General features: G+C 45.3%; 1 protein-coding gene across 6 annotated transcripts in view; it reads left to right on the forward strand.

The window, feature by feature from the left end:
* The window catches only part of IQCA1 (IQ motif containing with AAA domain 1), a 169826-nt gene that overhangs the window by 95108 nt on the left and 52864 nt on the right, over window positions 1-21854 (forward strand). For all 6 annotated transcript variants that reach the window (XM_053283146.1, XM_053283149.1, XM_053283147.1 and 3 more), the window contains exons 10-11: window positions 8643-8749; window positions 18186-18278. In XM_053283146.1, the coding sequence (XP_053139121.1) occupies window positions 8643-8749; window positions 18186-18278 (200 nt within the window). The remainder of the gene's footprint in view (window positions 1-8642; window positions 8750-18185; window positions 18279-21854) is intronic.

A 21854-nucleotide genomic window follows, 5' to 3' on the forward strand; every position in this document is an offset into this window, starting at 1 on the left:
TGGACACCCCTGCTATAAATGATACAGGTGGGAGCCAGCAGTTACCAAGCAATTGTTCCTGCTATGTATAATGTAATGTAGATTGTTCATGATAAGGAGAGTATCAGTAATTCATTCATGAAGAGACTACTTGCTTTGCATTCATTGCCAGAACTTAGATACAAAATTCATGCAGCTAGTGCTTGTAGACCCCTATTCTAGGTCCTGCTCTGGATGCTACTGCCTTATGAGGCAAGATGGACATGAGGAGCAGAGCTTTCTCTAGATTCAGTCGGGTTCTCCACTTTGGAAAAGCTTCCTGCTGGAGGCCCCTTTAGATCCCACTCTGCTCTCCTTAAAGGTTGGTGAAGCCTTTTCCACACAGGCTTTGGTCTTGGCTGAGGGATACTGCCAGGTGTGGCTATTGTTCTGTATTGCTGTGTGGTATTGAGGGTTTTTTATTCAAAATTATTGTTTTATTTGGGTTTCTTTATAATTTTCAGCTTTGTTTTGTCTATCTTTTGTATATTTAATTCTCTTAGGCGCACCCATCGCTAATCCCATGCGTGGCAGCTCTCACGAGAGAGCTGTCAATTAGCAACGGGGGACTGCAGGGGGGGAGGGGCGGCCCGGTGAATGGCTGGCCCTGGGGGGAAGCAGCAAGCCCGATAGTGCTCTGCACTTCAAAACAGTTCCTGGCTCTCTCTATAGGTATGGGAAGTGGGCGAACGAGGCGCAGAACAGCCCACTCCTGCCTGTAACCAGTGGACACACAATTATTACTTTATTTGAATTTTAGTCGCAACCAGCAAGCCCGATAGTGCCCCACACTTCAAAACTGTTCCCTGCTCTCTCTATATGGGGCTTGGAAGTGGGCAAAGGAGGCGCAGAACAGGCCGCTCCTGCCCGCAACCAGTGGACACACAATAATTACTTTATTTGGAGCGGGCTGCTCTCTGCCTCCTTCGCCCACTTCCCATCCCTATAGAGAGAGCAGGGAACTGTTTTGAAGTGTGGGACACTTGAAGTGCAGGGCGGGCTGTTTGTTGGTGAAGAGAGAGTTGGGAACTGCTTTGAAGTGCGGGGCACTATCGGGTTTGTTGGAGAACGAAGAGAGAGCTGGGAGCTGCTTTGAAGTGTTTATCGGAGATTCGCATTGAGTGGTCCCTGCAGTGAGTCGGCCATGTTGAGGTGTCCCACAGTGAGTTGGCCGCAGAGAGTTGTTCCATTCCCGTGACTGGTGGGCGGATGGCCGAAGTGGCTGTGACCGGCAGGCGGACAGGCAGAGTGGCTGCAGCCACCGCAACGGGTGGCCGCAACCAGCAGGCGGACAACCAGCTGCGACCGGCGGGTGCTGCAACCAATGGGCGGAGGCTGGAGCAGCAAATGGCAGCCGGCTGAAGCGGCCGCAAATGGCAAGTTGTCCCGACAGGTGGGCAGACTCAGCAGCTGCAGGCGGGGGGAGAAGAAGAGGGGCAGCTGGGAAGAATATGGTGGGGGTGGCAAGCCAAAAAGTGGTGGGGTGGGGAGACCAGGGGCGCAGATACTCTGCGCCGGATCAGCTAGTTTTAATTATACATTGAGGCTCTACACACGATTCATGTGTAAAGCCTAACCGGGCTCGGTGGGGAGAGTGGTAGCCCACTCTCCCCACCGAGCCCGGTTAGGCTTTACACATGAATCGTGTGTAGAGCCTCAATGTATAATTAAAACTAGCTGATCCGGCGCAGAGTATCTGCGCCCCTGGTCTCCCCACCCCACCACTTTTTGGCTTGCCACCCCCACCATATTCTTCCCAGCTGCCCCTCTTCTTCTCCCCCCGCCTGCAGCTGCTGAGTCTGCCCACCTGTCGGGACAACTTGCCATTTGCGGCCGCTTCAGCCGGCTGCCATTTGCTGCTCCAGCCTCCGAGTGGGTGGGCTTAGCCCACTCTCCACACAGATGAGCAGGGAGCTTGCTCTGGGAGGCCAGATCGGTCACCCACATGACTACTGGCTTCGTCACAGAGCCAGTAGGGGCAGCAGGGATTGGGGGCTGTCTGGCCCCCAGAAGTCCCAGGATGCCCCATGCTAGTGCTAATGCATGGGGCATTCTGGGGGATCTACGACACCCGGATGCTTGTTGTAGCCTCCCAGTCAGGGGTCTCCGTGCCGGGGTGTCTCACGATTGAGAAAATAGCGTTAGCCGAGCACTCGCTCCGCTAACCTCATTTAACGGGGGGTACTTAGTGAGGTTTGCTGCCAAGAGCCATGTGGCTCCCATTGCAGCACACAACTGCAGGAAAGCAGGCTGGGCTCCTTTAGCCTGCTTTCCTGCAGTCGTGAGAATAGCCTCATTATTTATGCTTTAATGTTCCTAACTACTTTGCGCAGATTGACTAGGGAAGTGGGACAAATTGGAACAAAAATGACTGCATTTCCCCCCAGCTCCACTCCAGCTTTTTACTGAGCCTCCAAAATGTACTTGCCCACAAAATTGTTGCAAAACTACAAACTTCTTTTTGCCATTTTTTGTGGGTATTGATGGTTTCAACAGTGTTAAAAGTATTGATTTGTTAGGGTCCTAGGCAGTATTCCTTCTGATTTTTTTTTTTTTTGATCTGTGCGTGGAATGAGTTTTGTTCTGGGTGGCAGTATCAGGGCAATGTATGCGCACGTGCATTCAGAATGCAGCCTTCCTGATTCAATCTGAGTGGGATCCAAAATTAACTGAATGGGCATTAAAAACCTGGTGTGCGCTTGCACATGTACATGCCTTAGAGGGAACATTGGTCCTAGACCTAGAGTAACTTGTTGGCACATTCTAGAGATTTAAAAAATGGCGGTTAACAGAATCAGTACTTCAAATGCTGCTGTAGTCAACACTTCCCAAAGAAATGTGAAGAAAAAAGCTTTAAAAATAATTAACCTCCTGCAACACACATCACTCCAACATGAATTCCAGGCTACCAATGGCAACCAGGCGAGTACTTAGGGCAAGTGTGTAGTACTCTACTATAGTAAGGTTTAACTACTCAGTTTGCAGATTTGAACTAGCCCATTAAGAATACCAACTGCCTTTTCTCTCTGCTGCCAACTTGCTTTCTTCATTTCCTCCACACTTAAGTAGCTTGAAGAGATGAATTGTTTAATTATATATACTAAAATTGAAAACATGTGTGAACATTTTAAAGGGATTTAAATGCAACACAGAGCCAGTCTGATATTCATAAAAGATACACACCTTACTTGTCATTGTAAACATGACATCCTTGACCACCTGACCTTTCCTTTAAAGCAGGGAAGTCGCATGTTATTTCATAGTTCAGTGAAATGTTTTTAATACATCGAGGCTATCTGTCTTTTCAAATTAGTCGCTTACATACCACACAACTTTATGTTCATCTTGTAATGTTGCATTTGTGCAATCGTACAATCGCATACAAATATTTCCAATGGCCATATCCTTGCACAACTCCAGTTGCACAATTTTTGTGATTGCACAAATTGATACTCTTACTCATATAATGTAAATCCAACATTGCAGGTGAAACCTGTTGACCCATCCAGGGAAGAGTTTAAAAATCACAATAATCTATGTAATAACCAAACTCTGGTAATCCTGACGGAAGTGCATTGCTAACTATTACAAGTCAGTTTTCTCTACTTAAATATTTCAGGGCATCCATCAACTTTCTCAATCTGAAAAGCTAAGAGTAGTTTAAATAAATTAATGCCTTCCCATCTTTAGTTGTAAATGAGAATTACTTGCTTGTCCTTTGCGGTGAAACTGCAAAGAGGATCAGAATTCCCATAAATCAAAGATTACTTCAGCTAAACTAAAACTTGAAAGATCTCCTCAGTATTTGCATTAAGTAATGTGAAGTGCTAATGTGTATTAAGTAATGCCATGATTCAGTGCCAGATTTAGGTACAAGCTAGGTAAGCTACAGCTTAGAACCTCGCATCATGAGGGGCCTCTGAATGGAAAAAAGGGACGACATTTCAGGTTTTTCATAATGTATTTTCACTTAAACGTATTTTTATGTAAATAGGCTTATTGCCTGAAGATAACAGTTTTTGTTAGATTATTGGTTTTTCATTGTATCTTTGCCAAGTAAAAATTGAGCTGTATTATTTCTATTTGCATTGTCGTTTTTGTTAGAATAATATTTTTTTGACTGTAATGCTATGGTGCCTCTTAAGCTTGACATAGCTTAGGGCCTCAACATGTCATAATTGGGCCCTCCCATAATTACATCTAGAGTTTATTCTGCCTGTTACTAGAACACGTGAGCTCAGCTTTGAGCAATGCATCCTCCTTCTTCAACCATCCTACCCCTCTCCAGCAGTGGAGGTGCAAAGTTTCCAGCTTGTGCAGTGTGCAGGAGGGGTGCTTTGCAACACCTTTCCACAAGGGAAGTGAACATCAGCTCCCAGCCTCCAGGTGCACTGTCATACTGTAGCTGCAGTATTTTAAGACAACCGTGAGGCTTTACACATAGGACTTCTACCCTGAACAGGGGCGTAACTATAATAGGGCAAGGGGAGACAGTTGTCTGGGGGCCCACTGCCTTGGGGGGGCCTCCAGAGGCAAGTCACATGACTGACTCCCCCAGCCGTGTATGCACCCAGACTTCTTTCAGTTGTATTCATCCTCCGAAATTGATGTGAGTGTTAAGACCTGGAGTTACCAGAAGAGCATATCTTTCTCTAGTACCATTAAATGACTTGCATCGTCTACAATTTACAGAACCTTTTAAAAAATAATTTAGGATGATGTTCTATAGTGGCACATGAGAGAGAGAGAGAGGTAATGTATATAAATTTTACTATGCTTTTTGTTTCCACTATTCAGCCTCATTTAAGATTTCATGAGCTGAGCTTCAATGGGGGGGGGGGCATTTTAAAATCTTGTCTCTGGGCCCACTCCAACCTTGCTATGCCCTGACCCCGAATCTACTTCAGAAGAGAGTGTGTGTGTTCACACGCCAGCCAAACTTACCCTGAAGTCCCTTCGACATTCTTAGACCCACTCCACACACAAATCTGGCTTTATGATGTGAATTCTAGCTTATCTCGATGTATTTTCACATTTTTAAAATGCTGGTTTTAAGCTGCTTTTTCTGAAAATGCCAGAGCAAATAGGGAGAGGCACTGATGTAGAATCATTAGCATCTCTTTAGAAATGCAGATAATGCTCTTAAGGAAGCTCTCACTCACACACACACACACACCACACACCCGGCTAGAAGGAAAACATGGAGCATGCCATGTGAACTTGCTTCAAAACGAAATCTGAGAACAGAGGGGAGGGGCTGCTTCCCTCAGTGCTGTGAGTGTAGTTTGAAGTGGCTTCACTCAACATTTACCCCGAATCATGAAGCCATGTTCAAATAACTCCAGTGTGAGGTTTTCTTTGTTGGTTTCCACTGCATAATATTCTGCAGAATCTTCCTAAAAATAAAATGTTAGATTGGGTTGTGGGGAAATATATTATTAAAACCAGTTTTTAATAACCTAGTTTTCTAGGTTAATAGCAGAGATCAGTTTTTCCCATTTATCATCCCATTCAAGATGATATAGTCACATAGTGCACAAAAGGAAGCAAAAAAAGATTTTAAAAATACCTGTCCACTGACCACTTAATCCATTACTGCTGGTCTTAAATTGTTCTATGAAAGATTTTGCTGCTGCATTGTTCTAGATCAGTGGTTCAATCCTCATGAGAAATTATGCAGAGTACCAAACATATTGGGGCAATTCTCACAATCACGGAGAGCAGGTGGGGTGTGGGGTGGGGAAGGCTCCAAAAAGCTTACCTTACCTGCAGACAATCGAGGAATTGTTGGTGGGAGTGCGCCGTGCTCCTCCCACATGAGCAGCCCTGCTGCATGAAGCACAGAGCAGGGCGGAGGGATCTGAGGCCACAACATGGAGCCCCTGGTGGCGCAGTGGTAAAACTGCCACCCTGTAACCAGAAGGTTACAAGTTCAATCCTGACCAGGGGCTCAAGGTTGACTCAGCCTTCCATCCTTCCGAGGTCGGTAAAATGAGTACCCAGAATGTTGGGGGCAATATGCTAAATCATTGTAAACCGCTTAGAGAGCTTCGGCTATAGAGCGGTATATAAATGTAAGTGCTATTGCTATTGCTAACATTGTTCTGGCCTCTGTGAATACTACAATGCAATGTGTGACGTCTCTGTGTGCAGCCAGACTGGAAACAGCCCATGTTCACACATGAGCAAGTAGCCGGGGGTAAGACAGCACTCGCTCCCTTAACCTCGGCTAACAGCCAATTTAAATAGTGGGGCTAGCTAGTGCTGCCCCGCCAGGATTGGGGCAGGATCCTGCCAGTTCTCATGCACAGCCTAAGCATCCCTAGCCCGGGTTAGACTGTGCATGAGAACAGCCTCATTTTGTTCATACAAGGGAAAGTGGGTGCTGCACTGATGTATGTGTGCTGTGTGCAACGCTGGCATTCAGCCTCAGTTTTGCTGAGAACATAACAACAAAAAACACCCTCTAGTTACCTGCAGGTGAGACTTCTGCAATGCATTGTATTTTCGGCTGCCTGTGAAGACTTCTCAGACACTTCAACTAGTCCAAATACAGCTGCTAGGTTACTTACTGAGACTGACCAGAGGGAACATACCTCACTTCTTAAAACTTGGCTGCCAATTCAAAGTGTTGGTGTAGGGCTTTTAAATTCCTAAGTGGCTTGCCACTTGTGAGTATCTAAAGGACCACCTCCTGCAACATGAACCTACCCATCTGTTACCATCCTCTTCAGAGCTTCTCCCCACCCCCAGCCTGCCACCAGTTAGGCAGGTGGAAACCTGAGAGGCAGCCTTTTCAGTTGTGGCACCACACATGAGGAATGCCCTCCTCAGAAAGGTTCACCTGCTACCAAACCCAGTGTGCCCAGGCCTTCCAAAATTGTAGTAGTCATTGTCCAAAATGTCTCTGAATCTGGTTTTAATCAATGATTTTTATGGCTTTTGCCACTACTCTGATCAGCTTTATTGTTTTGCTGTTTCTTCGCTTATCTGGGAGTTTTGTAAACAGAAGCATATTCAACACATAAACATTTCAAATAAATATGTAAAACAATTTTTCAATATCTTGGCTGATTAAGAAATGCCTTATTCCAGTGCTTTTTTGCAACTCTCTTGATTTTTTTTTTAAAATAAAGCCGTTCTTTTCAACCTTTTTAGACCTTGGACCTACATTTAGTACCAACCTACATAGGGCCTGCTTTTAATTATTAACCCTGTAAACAATTCTGTCAGTGTTTCTTCTTCTTCTCTCTGTCTTGGCCCTTCTCCCTTCCTTTTCTACACATGTTCTCTCCCTGTTTTTATTCTTGACTTTGCCCTTCTGTTTTTGTTGTTGTTTTTATCTTTTAAACAGAAGATGGAATGATGGGATGTAGTTTGGGGCAACCTACTTTAGGTTGGGTTGCAACTCAGTTTTGGGTTAGTTGAAGACCAGTGTCCTAAGGGATGCATGAAATATTACAACCAGGCATTTTCAGACAGGTATTAAGTGTGAAACCTGCATGTAGATCATTATGTCTGATTATTTTAATACATTGTGAATGTGCTGGGAAACTACAGTTAACTTGTAGCTTCCCATTACACACCCATACATGTTACACATACAGCAGGGGGGAAACCTATGTTTAAGTTTGCCAGGTGTCAAGATTTTTACACAAGTTTCACTTCCATATAGGAAATTAGTAACTGTAAAATATCCCAAGTCTCCTTAAGCTGAAATTCAAGCAGGTCTTGTGGAGCCATCTCTTCCTTCATCAAGAAGGTGCATATATCATTCTTGACTTCTCTCATAGAAGCCTAAACAAGGGTATTCAATTTCATCTGTTCTTTTGTAGATTTCATTTAAAAGAAACCTTCACATCATTTACCTTTTTCTATGCCATGGAATAATCATATAATGGTCATCATCCAGCCTAATCAGTTGCAACTATTACTTCACTCATCACAGTCAAGGTTAATTTCTGTTTCAGAGGAGCAGATACTGAGGCTGTTCTCATGACCTACGGTGGGGGTGTGTGTGTGCTTTGCAAACCTTGCCTTCCCCCCAGATGAGCATTCTTAGACTGGTGAGAGCACGGAGCATGCTCCCATACAATCAGCGCTGCTCCATGCAGCGTGGAGCCGAACAGCTTGCTCTGAGGCTGGGATTTGTTATTCCGGCCTCCAGTATCCCACTATGCACCAAGTGCAGTGTAATGAGGGATTCCCCTAGATAGATAGGTATGTATGTATGTACAATATGTACAGTATGTTTGTATGTATATAAACCGCTTTAGGAACTTATAGGAACTTTTGTTGAAAAATGGAATGTAAATATTTGTCACATTCATATTTGTAATTCTTGGCTAAGAGCTGGGCTTCAGTACTGGGTTGGCGCCACAGCACTGCTGGGATCTGCATGAATCTCCCAGGCAGCCAAGGCCAGGCTGGCTGCCTAAGCCTGAGCTTGGGTGCTCATGACAACAGTCTCACTGTCAGGCACTAAACTTGATTAAAGTTGATATCACTGTAATCCAGTCACCCAGAGACATTATATGCATCCTTGTAAAGCTGCCTTCTTTTACACAAACAAACCAAAGCTATTCTCATCTCTATTTTTCCTCTTTTCTATCCTTGGATAATAGATATTTGGCAAAACAGAGATGAGCGATGGAACTTCTCACAGGAGTATGACCCAGAACTGATCAAAGAGGAAAAGAGGAAAGAAGTGGAAGGAGAGATCAGAGTGCAGGTGAACTTACACGAGCAAGCCATTTATAACAAACAGTAGCTGTTGCCAAAGAGGGTCCTTGAACAAAAGTAAGAGCTTGCCAAGTATAGATTAGCAACAGTCTGCTCCTGTTCTATTTACTCCATGCTATCGAAGAGTAGAGTTATCTGAGCGTGCCTCTGCGTGGACATATGAAATGAAGCTGCGATGGAGTTCAGCAGTGGTTATGTTTCCAGTTGTAACAAATTTCATATAATGGGAACTGGTAGAGCCAATACTGATTCTATAGAGAAGTAGGTTTCAGGTATGGATGGTAAGAGCATTAATCCAGATTCTGGATTCGGTCCAGGTTAGGCTCCTGAAGAATATCAGCCTCTAAGGCCTTAACATGAAACAGTGACCTTATCAGATGATTCATACAGCAAATCGGCTGCTTCCGCACCACCCCATGGTTTTGTATTATTTATCAAAAGTTTCATTTGTAACATCTGAAACTCTGCATGCTCCCTCTCTTGTAACTATCATTTACGTGCATTGTGTGTGTATAATTCTTTTAGTTTGTAGTCTGCTTTTCAGCAAAGCCCCTGAAGTAGCATATAGTCAAAATTAAAACAAACTGCAGTGTGGAACAAAAAACATTGTTCAGGGGCCTAAAAATGTTTTAGCTTATGTAATGCTGTTCATAAATTAAGTGGTGCAGCGGGGAAATGCTTGACTAACATGCAGAAGGTTGTTGGTTCGAATACCCGCTGGTACTATATTGGGCAGCAGCGATATAGGAAGATGCTGAAAGGCATAATCTCATACTGCATGGGAGGAAGCAATGGTAAATCCCTCCTGTATTCTACCCCCCCCAAAAAAAAACCCAACTCACAGGGCTCTGTGGCCTTCAGGAGTCGAAATCGACTTGACAGCACACTTTACCTTTTAAATTATCAAAACACTTCTTGTGCATTATCTCAAATCTGATATATACATATGAGGTGAGAATAAGACTTTCTAGGTCTTAGGTGATTGAATGAACTGTACCAATTAAGGATGCAGCTTGGGAATCCCTGCAATTTCTATCTGATGACCTAGTTTTCTACTTGCAGGGGATTTTTGTATGTGGAAAGCATTAAAAAAAAAAGTGATCCCCACCAGTGTTCTCTCTAACAGGGAATCCCAGATGTTGTTGACTATAACTCCCATCATTCCCAAGCAAAAGCCATTGTAGCTGGGTCTTCTGGGAATTGCAGTCAACAACATCTGGTAATCTCTGTTAGAGGGAACACTGATCCCCACCTACAGTCTCAACTAGAGTCTTGGGACTTGTCAGTATTGTCCCCATATTACATTGGAAAACACAGAGAGCAGTAATTAGTGTCTAAGGCCTAAGGCCACTTTGCGAGGTTATGGCTAGGGATATGCACAAATTGATTTTTAAAAATTGATTTGTGCCCAAAACAAATCACCTCTGATTTGTTTTGTATCCAAATCTCCCCCCTCCAAATCACCCTGATTCAATTTGTATTTGCTTTGTTTTGATTCGGATTTGGACCAAGGCCTCAGGGGCACCAAATTTGGGTGGTGGATAGATCCCCATGGGTGCCACCTACCACTCAAATTTCAAGACTGTGGGACACTTGGTTGAGTTTTAATGATTTATTTTCATTTTTACTGATTTTGAACATTTCCACCATAGGAAACAATGATGATTTGAAGTTGCCATATCGTAACCCTAAAATGGATCCCCAGCTTTCATTTAAAAAAAAAAAGCTAAGCTCTAGCCCTTGTAGAAGTGGAGCTATGGAGCAAAATATGCAGTCATTATTTTTCAAGTATTCAGATTCTTTGGTGTATAATAACTTTTCCTCACAATGAATCCCTATGAAGATTCATTATACACCTTTGTTTCTTCTGTTCATTTTGACTATCATTGGACAGTGCCAACTGTCAGCTGCCATGTGCCAACTACACCCCACCTCCACCTGCAAGGCATTAGGGTACTCATTTTAATTTTTAGGAATATTGAAATGTTTAGATTCTTTGGTGTCTAATAACATTTCCTCATAATGAATCCCTATGAGGATTCCTTATACACCTTTGTTTCTTCTGTTCATTTTGACTATCATTGGACAGTGCCAGCTGTCAACTGCCATGTGTCAACCAACCCACCCACCCACCCCACACACTGGCGTACTCAGCTTATTTTTTAGGTATTTTTGTTTAGATTTTTTGGTGTCTTCATTACACATCTTCATTTCTTCTGTTCATTTGACCCCACTGCTTTGCAGGTGGAGGGGGGGATAAGTGGCAGCCTATGTTCCAACAACCCCGCAACCCACAAGCCCCTGGGTACTCAGTTTATATCTTAGGGATCTGGATAGTGATCCGTTGCATTCATAAAGAATGGGTTCTGTGCCTGTGCAGGGACCTCACGGACCGATTGACTAGCTCCTCGTGCCGCCTCCAACTGCCCTGCACGTGATCGTGCTTTCATTAAATAAGGCAGTTGGGGCGTGTCTTCTTCAGTTTCTTTTAGACTGCCATTGCGTCTAAACCTCGGATCAGATTGCTCCTTTAAAGTTTTTTTCTTGATTTTACGGCAAACGACTTGGAACGGATTTGGAACGACGTTTTGGTACAGGACATTGGACTGTTTTAAAGGACTGCGTATTGTTTTACCCTAAGGAAAAAAGAAAAGAAAAGATAAAGCCGTCGGGTTGGCATAGCCGTGAGGCGGTTGGAACTATGGCGTCAAAATCGACAGTTAAAACAACGTTTAAGAGATGTACTAACTGTCGAGCAAAATTACCTACTACAGATACCCATGGCGCTTGTCTGCTATGTCTGGGAGAACAGCATAACCCGGCAAACTGCAAGATCTGGTGCTCTTTCTCGAAACAAACTCTGAAAAATCGGGCACTGAGATTGAGAGCGGCGCTTTACGAAGACGTGCTTCGACCCCCGACGCCGAGACCTTCGGTGTCGGGACCCTCGACATCGAGGTCGGTGTCGAGCGAGACGGTGTCTTCGGTATCGGTACCTCCCGTAGTGGACTCTGCAACTGCGCAGTCTAAAGCCACTTCGGAGCAAGAGTTTAAGCAACAGGAAACCGTTGGGAGGAGACGGCATAAACACAAGAAGGCCCGTTCTCCACAGATGAGGAGGGCAATTCTTCGCCACCTAGGAAGAAGTCCAAAAAGACTCATATTCGTAGTAGAACCCCTTCGCCTACGGGCTTGCAAGCCGAGGCGGAGGATTGGGACACTACTCTAAAGATAACTCCGTCGCCTTGGGTGCTGCAGAGCTCGCCATCGTCGGACAGATCGCCCTCGGCATCGAGATCGGCTTTCGTTTCGGCATTGACGGTGGCGCCGAGGTCGACATCGATGCCGGGATGGTATCGATGGAACCAGCATTATCGACATCGACGGCGCTCGGCTCGGTATCGATGGAACCCGTGTTATCAACATCAACAACGCAGCATGCTCTGGAATCGGCAGCCATAGCAGGACCAGGTGCTCCGTGCGTGTCGACATCGACAGCCTCGACATCGAGGGGAGTGCAATCTGCGGTACACCACCGAGTGGCAGTAGACTTGACTCCTGCACGAACTCCGATTCAGTCTCTGGCAGCGACGCCTAGAGAGGCTTATCGGCCAGAAGACTTTATGGACTTTGGAGAAGTGTCGGAAGAGGAAACGGCTGTACCAAGGGCTAGAACTTCACTGATGGCTCTGTTGGAATCTAGTGAAGGCACGCTGTCGGGCTCGACCTTTCAAGGTTTTGCTGCTGTTGAGGCATTGGAACAGTTGACCTCCGCTGAAGTTCCCAGGACTCCATCCTTGTCTCCAGTGAGAGCGCCATTACGGCCACGGGAGTCGAGTCGACTTGTTTCTGCTGCTACGAGCCCAATTAGGCATCTGGTGACCCCGTCGGTTGAGACGCACAGTCTTCCTAGACCTGTACCTGTTATGGCGCGTTCGGCTAATGCATCTACAGCAACGTCGTTGGATGTTGGTCGCATCACACATTCTTGTGGCTTCAGGCATAACCCGGACGTGATTACCCACCAGACTATGCTGAGTACAAGATTTAGAAGGCACAATAGGGAATCTGTCATCTCGCTATTCCACCGGTGCAGCAGCGTCCGTTGGAGTTGCAAGCGCCATCGGAAGTACCTAGAATGACAAGCCATCAAAAGATGGTTATAAAGGATCACCAGAGGGCTGTGCCAAAGGTCCCTACCAGCCTTGCCCCTAAGAACCCTTAGGTGTTACTTCTGCGCATGATACTATGAGCAGTAGAGGCAGTGACACGGACACCTCATATATGTCTGACACTGACGGCAGTAATTTGCCTGAGCCAAGTGAGCCAGACCTGCCTGAGGAGGTGGCACCGAAGACTTCAGTTTCTCCCACAGAGGAGTTAAAAGCGTACCACGCACAAATACGGGAGATGGCAGAGGCCTTGGGCCTAGAGATTAAGTTGCCAGAATTGGATCTGAAGGATCCTGTGTACAATATGATGGCTAAAGCAAAGCTCACTCACCCTGTATCTCTTCCAATGATTCCAGCTATATCGAAGGCGGCACAGTCCACGTGGGAGGTGCTGCAGACGTCCACGGCCACCTCGAGGAAGTTGGAAGGTTTATATCGGGTGCAAGAGGAGGAGAACACTTATCTTGTAAGGCACCCAGATCCAAACTCTGGGTGGAGTGTGCGTCAATGAAGGGTGGTCAGCGTCACACTACCCCCACCAACAAAGTGTAGAAAACTCGATGTTTTAGGGCGGAGGGTGTATTCTACTTCTAGCCTCGCGGTCAAAATAGCGAAATATTCGGCATGTATGACATGATATGCACACCATCTTTGGGACACATTCTTTCAGGACTCGTCCTCAATGTCCTCTGATGACTTGCAGAGGGCGCTGGCACAGACCTATGAGAAAACGACTGTAGTTACTAGGCAGTTGCTTAGTACTTTTAAACATCTGGCTGAGACTGAGTCACGGGCCATGGCCACAACCATTACCTTGCGACGCCATGCTTGGCTTAGGTCAACAAATTTGCAGCCAGAGATGAAAGATAAGATAGAGCACTTGCCCTTTGATGGGAAGGGGCTGTTTGCAGAGTCAACGGATGGGACAGTGGAATCGTGGAAGAAGATGAAGTTCACGGCTAAGTCCTTCGTAGCATCTACATCTTCGGCTGGACAGCAATCCCGCAGTCGTTCCTATGGAAGGCAACAAAACTGTTATCCTTATAAACAGGATAGAAAAGAGTACCGGAGACAGAACAGACCTTATCAAAAGAATACGCCCTATTACCAAAAGTCAAAGGGACAAAGGACAACCAAGGAGCAGTCAAAGCAGTCTCTTTGAAGTGCAGGTCCATCCACAGCAGAAGCACTTAGTAACACCAAGTTCAGTACCCGAGGCTCCCAACACCAGCTTCGTGTTAGCCAATGTTTCCATCAAATTGGCACGCTATGCCAAAGCATGGCACAACATAGCATCGGATCGTGGGTGCTGAAAATCATAAACTTTGGTTACGCGATAGAGTTCAAAGCTTTGCCAGCTTTTCAGGGTGTGAAGTACACCAGGTCAACTCAGGTGTTACAAGAGGAAGTAGAGGTGTTACTAGAGAAACAGGCAATAGTGCGAGTGCCGTGGATGGACAGACTGAAGGGGTTTTACTCCAGGTATTTTCAAATCCCCAAAAAGGATGGGGGGATAAGGGTGATAATGGACTTAAGAGATCTGAACTGTTATGTAGATACGAGGAAATTCAGAATGATCACTTTGCAGGGGATTCTGCAGCTCCTGGCAGAAGAGGAGTGGGCAATCACCCTGGATCTGAAGGATGCCTATTTTCATGTGGGGATCCGCAAGAGGCACCAGAAGTACCTTCACTTCACGGTGGGCGATATAGCATACCAGTACATGGTTTTGCCGTTCGGTCTCTCGACGGCCCCACGCGTGCTTACAAAGGTGATGGCAGTCGTCGTAGCATTCTTAAGAACAAAGGGTGTAATTTTATATCCTTATTTGGATGATTGGCTACTGGTGAACAGCGACAGAGAAGAGTTACTTTCTCAGATTCAGCTGGTCCTGCAAACTCCTGAACACGTTGGGAATCAATGTGAATTGGAAGAAGTCAAAATTGAGCCCGCAAAAGCGGGTGGACTTTATAGGTGCGGTGCTGGATCTTGAAGAAAAGAGAGCATATTTGCCGGAATCAAGATTCCAGCAGATCACGGACCTTGTACTCTTGTTCGAGAGGATGCCGCGGCAGCCGGCAGAGTCTGTTCAGAGGCTTCTAGGGTTAATGGCTTCCTGCAACTCCACTGTAGCCTATACCTGTCTACACATGCGCGACCTTCAGTTATGGTACCTGCGCAGTTTTCGTCCAAACCTAGACAACCAGAAAAAGCTGTTGCTCATCCCGGATTATGTGTTGGAATCGCTTCAATGGTGGATCCAGCGCAACAATCTTCAGACAGGGGTGATGTTCCGACCCAGAACGCCGTCACGTTGGGTGATGACGGATGCCTCCCTTTGGGGTTGGGGGGCACATTGTGGCCATCATCAGGTCCAGGGACAGTGGACTCCGGAGCAGAGGCGAAAGCATATAAATTACCTGGAACTCCTGGCTGTGTTCTTGGCGCTGAAGGCTTTCAGACCCCAGCTGCAGGGAGAGATGGTACAGATAAATCTCGACAATACAACCACCATTGCATACTTGAACAAGCAAGGAGGGACGGTGTCCCGGTCCCTGTGTCGACTGAGCAAGCATCTTTGGATGTGGTGTATTGCGCACTGCATACTCCCCATGGCATTGCATATCAGGGGAGAAGACAATGTCCAGGCGGACGAGCTGAGCTGCAGCTTACAGCTGAACCAGCATAACGAGTGGGAGATAAACGATATTTACCTACGGCCACTGTTCAGGAAATGGGGCTGGCCAAAGATAGATTTGTTTGCTACTGCTGTGAACAGAAAATGTCAGAGGTTTTGTTCGCATGCAGAACATGGCGAGAACTTGCTGGGCGATGCGTTCCAGCATATCTGGGCAAAGGGCCCTTTCTATATCTTTCCTCCTCAACCACTGATCTCCAGGGTGTTGTCACAAATACTCCGAGATGGGACGAAGGGGATACTAGTGACCCTGTGGTGGCCCAGGCAACCGTGGTTTGCACTTCTGCTAAAGCTGTCCCACAGCCGGCATCACCAGTTTCCAGATTACCCAGACTTGTTAAGCCAAGACCGGGGGTTGATACTACACCCTCAACTGCACACGCTCAGGTTGACAGCTTGGCAAATAGGCTAATGAGTAAAATACTACTTAATAGTAGAAAGCTTTCGACCAGGCGCAATTACACAAGTAAATGGCTGAGATACAAGATCTATGCAAGGCGGAAGGGGTTCTTCCCAAGGAAAGCGACGGTCAAGCAGGTTCTACTGTATATGACAACCTTGAAAATCTGGTTTGGCAAATGCATCCCTCCGTGTACATCTAGCAGCAATATCGGCAGAGCATAGAGGCTGGGATGGTACGAAAGTGTTTTCGCATCCCGAAAGTAAAAAATTCCTGAAAGGAGTGAATAATTTGTACCCGCCAGTTAGGCGGCCTATGCAACAATGGGACCTGACGTTGGTATTGAACGCAATGACAGAGGAACCGTTTGAACCTCTGGAGATTGCTGTGTTGAGGATACTGACGTTAAAGACAGCGTTCTTAGTTGCGGTGACGTCGGCTCGTAGAGTGAGCGAGTTGGCAGTAATGCGTGCTGACCACCCTTATACCCAAGTTTACCCACAGAAAGTCGTAATGCGCTTGGATCCAAAATTCAGGCCTAAAGTGGTCACAGACTTTCATATAAATGAGGATATTGTGCTAGGGGTGTTCTTCCAGGGCCCTCAGACACAGTTGGAAGTAAAGATGCATTCATTGGATGTGAGGAGAGCATTGTTGCACTATATACAAGCTACTAAATTGATTAGGAGAACGAACAAATTGTTTGTGCTTTATCGGGGGAAAGCCAAGGGCTCGTCGGTTACGCGACAGCGACTTTCTCAGTGGATCATACGAGCTATAAAGCTAGCGTATAGCTCTCAAGGCAAAACGCCGCCAGGTTCTATAAGAGCACATTCTACAAGGGCTTATGCGGCATCGGCCGCGAATTTGGCGGGGGTGCCAATGCCTGATATCTGTAAGGCGGCTACGTAGACAACATGTCATCCATTTGTGAAGCATTATGCTCTGGACATTCGGCAGTCAAAAGATGCAGAGTTTGGCCGAAGTGTTCTTAAAAGAGTCCTGCCTTGATGACCCGCCGCCGGAGCTGGGAGCTGGCTAATCACCCATTCTTTATGAATGCAACAGATCACTATCCAGATAAACAGGTTGCTCACCTGTAACAGATGATCTGGAGGTGATCCATTGTATTCATAATAACCGTCCAGCCTCCCCACAGAATCAAGGCAATGAGATCAAAGTTGCAAAAGAGATCGTCAGTACAAACAGCTATTACTGGCGGTCTGCAGAAACTGAAGAAGACACGCCCCAACTGCCTTATTTAACGAAAGCACGATCACATGCAGGGCAGTTGGAGGCGGCACGAGGAGCTAGTCAATCGGTCTGTGAGGTCCCTGCGCAGGCGCAGAACCCATTCTTTATGAATACAACGGATCACCTCCAGATCATCTGTTACAGGTGAGCAACTTTTTGAGGTGTTTAGACTCTGGTGTGTAATGAATCCTCATAGGGATTCACTGAGGGAAAGTTATTATATACCAAAGAATGCAAACACTTGAAAATAGTGACTACACATTTTGCTCCTTAACTCCACTTCTACTAGGGCTAGAGTTTAGCTTTTGTGTGTGTGTGTGTGTGCTTTTTTTTTTTAAATGAAAGCTGGGAGTCTGGGGGAATTAATAGGAGGGATCCAGATCTCAAATTGATTTGAATCAAATTAGGCGTGATTCGATTTGTACCCAGATCTAGCCAATGGACCACAGGGGTGATTTGTTTTGTCTCCAAATAACCCAAATCAGCTAGATTTGGGTACAAATTGATTTGTACTCGAATCAATTTGCACATCCCTAGTTATGGCAGAGGTTAGATTCCAACCTGATATTTCCCAGTTCGCATCTTAGCCATTACTACACCAGCTCTCCTATTACATACAATACAAAAGAAGGCTACAGAGGACGTCCCTTCCAAATCTAGTCAAGAATCTGGTTAATCTGAAGTTTGCAAGCCTCCAGTTCCTATCCTTCTGCTTTTATTATATCCCATGACTCTGTAACATTTCCAAAGTTAACCAGTGCATGGCAAAAACAAAAATGCACATGCCAAAAAATAAAGTATGCACATTGACTATTATTCCCAGCATGATTTATGTTTTTGAGGCCCAGAAGCTTTTTTTAGTACAGTATTTCAAATCCATTGTGTGTTTCTATCCAAACAGGTTGATGAGCTAATGCGTCAGGAACTGAAGAATCTAAAGTTAGCTGTGGACAGAGAGACAGAGAGAAAAGTGAAAAAAGGCAAAAAGGGAAAGGTAATTGAATCTTTATCATCTGTATTTGCAGTCATTACTAGGAACCAGTGCAGACATTACTGCTGCCATTTGCCTACACAAATAATTACTTATACAAGATGTGGTTGTTTTCTTATCATAGACTAGGAGGCACAGGGGTCACTCACATGACTGCTGGGGCTGGGGAGGGCTTCGGGGGGAGGCAGGAGACTACCTACCTTTCTCCACATGATCCAGAATCTGACTAGGGCTCCACAACTCACCTGACCACACGAGCAGTGGGGAATGAGTGGTGGGGAGAGCAAAGCCTGGCCACCAGATATCCCACAATGTGCCGCACAAGTAGCGTGGTGCATTGGTATATCTCCCAGCTGCTGGGCCACTCCTTTCCCCTAGCTCTCTGGTGGGTATGACTGCCGAAAGCCTGAAAGGAGCTGCAGGCAGCCTGCTCGCCCATACAATCGGGGTCATATGTTATGCCCACACAACTAGGGTAGTGTGGTAGTGTGGTAAGGTAGGAGGCATGAGTGCCCATTTTTAGCCCGATTTTCAAACCCAGGCTGCCCTGCAAAGGACTGCTGGAATCAGGAATGATCCCGGTAGTTCTCATGACCAGCCCTATCTGGTAGGGCTGGTTGTGAGAACAACCTCACAGTCTTCCATGTGTTCCTCCCTCCTATTTTACACTGCTTATGCAAGCAGATCATTTGCATGAACAGTCAACTGTATGGAAAGTTGACTGCAGTAATATCTGCATTGGAAAAATCAATTTCTGTGGAAGCATCTATCTGTGATAGCCTTGTCTTTGAGGAATGGCTACATTGGGGTACATTGTAGTGTACACAAATTATATTGGCTGACATGCAGAGTAAAAAAATTCCTTGCACAATGAATAGTGTTGCACTAGTGCAAGATGATCATGCAGCTGCACTAAATCACAGAGATTTTCAGAATTGCACTCTTGCACAAAAGTTCCCTTTAAAACATATGGGGTGTGCCACTGATTGTGCACATTGCTGTGCAAGCACAAACATGTTTGTACTAATGCAATACTGGTCTGGAACACAATCTCCAGACTTAGTGCTAATCGCTAGCTTGACGGCCTTGCATTATCACAACACCCTTGTGCAAGCACTTCATTAGTCTGCATGTTGGCCATTGTACATAGGTTAAGCAGGTTATTGGTCAAGTTGTTTAAACTAATGAAACATGAGGACATAGGAGGCTGCCTTGTACCTGCTCGAACTATTGACCCATCTCTCCCTGTGCTGCCTGCTCTAGCTAGTGTGGCTTTCTGGGCCTTGTACCGGGGAGCTTTCCAATCCTGTTGCTGATGCCTAATGATGAAGATGCTGTGGATTACACCTGGGACTATGTAGAGTAGGTAATGGACCACAAATCCAGCTACTCCTCCTCAACAGAAGTATTGATATACTGGCTGCCATGGACAATAAGGACAACACATTTCAACTTGGGAGAGAATCCCTTTTACCTTTCTCTTCCTACCCTCTAATCTCTCACTAAAGGACAATCCTACCAGTGTCCTGCAGTAAGCTGTGGAGGACTGCTTTCTATCTAGCCCATTAAGCTGCTGGTTTATCTATATTGTTGCATGGACATCTGAGGGATTGTTACTGTGTGGAACTTGTGAGCATGGAGGAAAGGATACTACTTACACTGCCACTATCCACTTCCAGCACTAGACCTATGAGAAACATTCCAGTCAGTATGGATGTGCACAAATCTATTTTTTTAATTCGATTTGTGCCCAAAACAAATCACCCTTGATTTTTTTTGTGTTCAAATCTACCCCTGCAAATCAACCCAGATTCGATTTGTATTAGCTTTGATTCGATTTGGACTCAAACCGATCTGGACCACTTAACAAGGTCCTAGGGGCACCATATTTGCGTGGTAGGTAGGTCCCCATGGGTGTCACCTACTACCCAAATTTCAAGACAGTGGGATACTTGATTGGGTTTTAATGAATTCTTTTAGTTTTTATTGATTTTGAACATTTCCGCCATAGGGAATAATGGGGATTTGAAGTCACCATATCCTAACCTTAACACAAATCTCCAGATTTCATTTTTTTTTTATTTTTTTTTAAAGCTAAGCTCTAAGCTTGTAGAGGTGGAGTTATGGAGCAAAACTTGCGGTCATTTTTCAAGTGTTCAGATTCTTTGGTGTATTATAACTTTTCTTCATAATGAATGCCTAGGAGGATTCGTTGCATACCTTCATTTCTTCTGTTCATTTTGACTGTCACTGAACAGTGCCAACTGTCAATTGCCACGTGCCAATTACACCCCACCCACCCCCTGCAAGGCAGTGGGATACTCATTTTAATTATTAGGAAAATTGAAATGTTTAGATTCTTTGGTGTCTAATAACTTTTCCTCATAATGAATTCCTATGAGGATTATATCCCTTCGCTTCTGTTCATTTTGACTGTATTAGGATAGTTCCAGCTGTCAACTACCATGTGTCAACTACACCACCACCACCCCACACACACACATGGGGGTGCTCAATTTTTTAAAGGTATTTTTGAAGTGTTTAGATTCTTTGGTGTCTTCATTACACACCTTCACTTCTTCTATTCATTTTGACCCCACTGCTTTGCAGGTGGGGGTGGGGAATTAGTGGCATTCCATGTTCCAATTACCCCCCCAAACTGACAAGCCACTGGGTACTCAGTTTATATTTTAGGAATTTTTGAGGTGTTTAGACTCCTTAGTGTGTAATGAATCCTCATAGGATACATTTTTAGGGTCTTTGGTGTCTAATAACCTTTCCTCGTAATGATTCTTCATAGGAGTTCATTATGATGAAAGGTTATTAGACACCAAAGAGCCTAAACACTTGAAAAAACTCCTAGAATATAAACTGAGTAATACCCCTCTACCTTGCGGGTGGGAGTGGGGTGTAGTTGGCACATGGCAGTTAACAGTTGGCACTGTCGTGGGAGGAGAACTGGTCTTGTGGTAGCAAGCATGACTTGTCCCCTTAGCTAAGCAGGGTCCACCCTGGTTGCATATGAATGGGAAACTAGAAGTGTGAGCACTTTAAGATATTCCCCTCAGGGGATGGAGCTGCTCTAGGAAGAGCATCAGAAGGTTCCAAGTTCCCTCCCTGGCATCTCAAAGATAGGGCTGAGAGAGAGATTCTGCCTGCTTGGAGAAGCTGCTGCCCGTCTGTGAAGACAATACTGAGCTCCATAACATTTTGCTCCATAACTCCACTTCTACAAGGGTTAGAGCTTAGCTTTTTTTTTTAAATGAAAGCTGGGAATCTGGGGGGAATTAAAAGGAGAGATCTGAATCGTGAATCGATTCAAATCGAATCAGGTGCGATTCGATTTGGCCCGAATCTAGCCAATGGACCACAGGGATGATTTGATTTGTCTTCAAATCTCCCAAATCAGCTAGATTCTGGTACAAATCGATTTGTACCCGAATCAATTTGCACATCCCTACCAATCAGTCCTATACCATTGCCAGTCTGACTGGACTAATGGACCCACATTTTGAATCTAAAACCAAAGTAGTACTTGAGATTGTTTTACAGTGGTTTTTACTTGAGATAGTGCCTTGC

The sequence above is a fragment of the Hemicordylus capensis genome, chromosome 1, assembly GCF_027244095.1.
Source record: "Hemicordylus capensis ecotype Gifberg chromosome 1, rHemCap1.1.pri, whole genome shotgun sequence".
NCBI lineage: Eukaryota > Metazoa > Chordata > Lepidosauria > Squamata > Cordylidae > Hemicordylus > Hemicordylus capensis.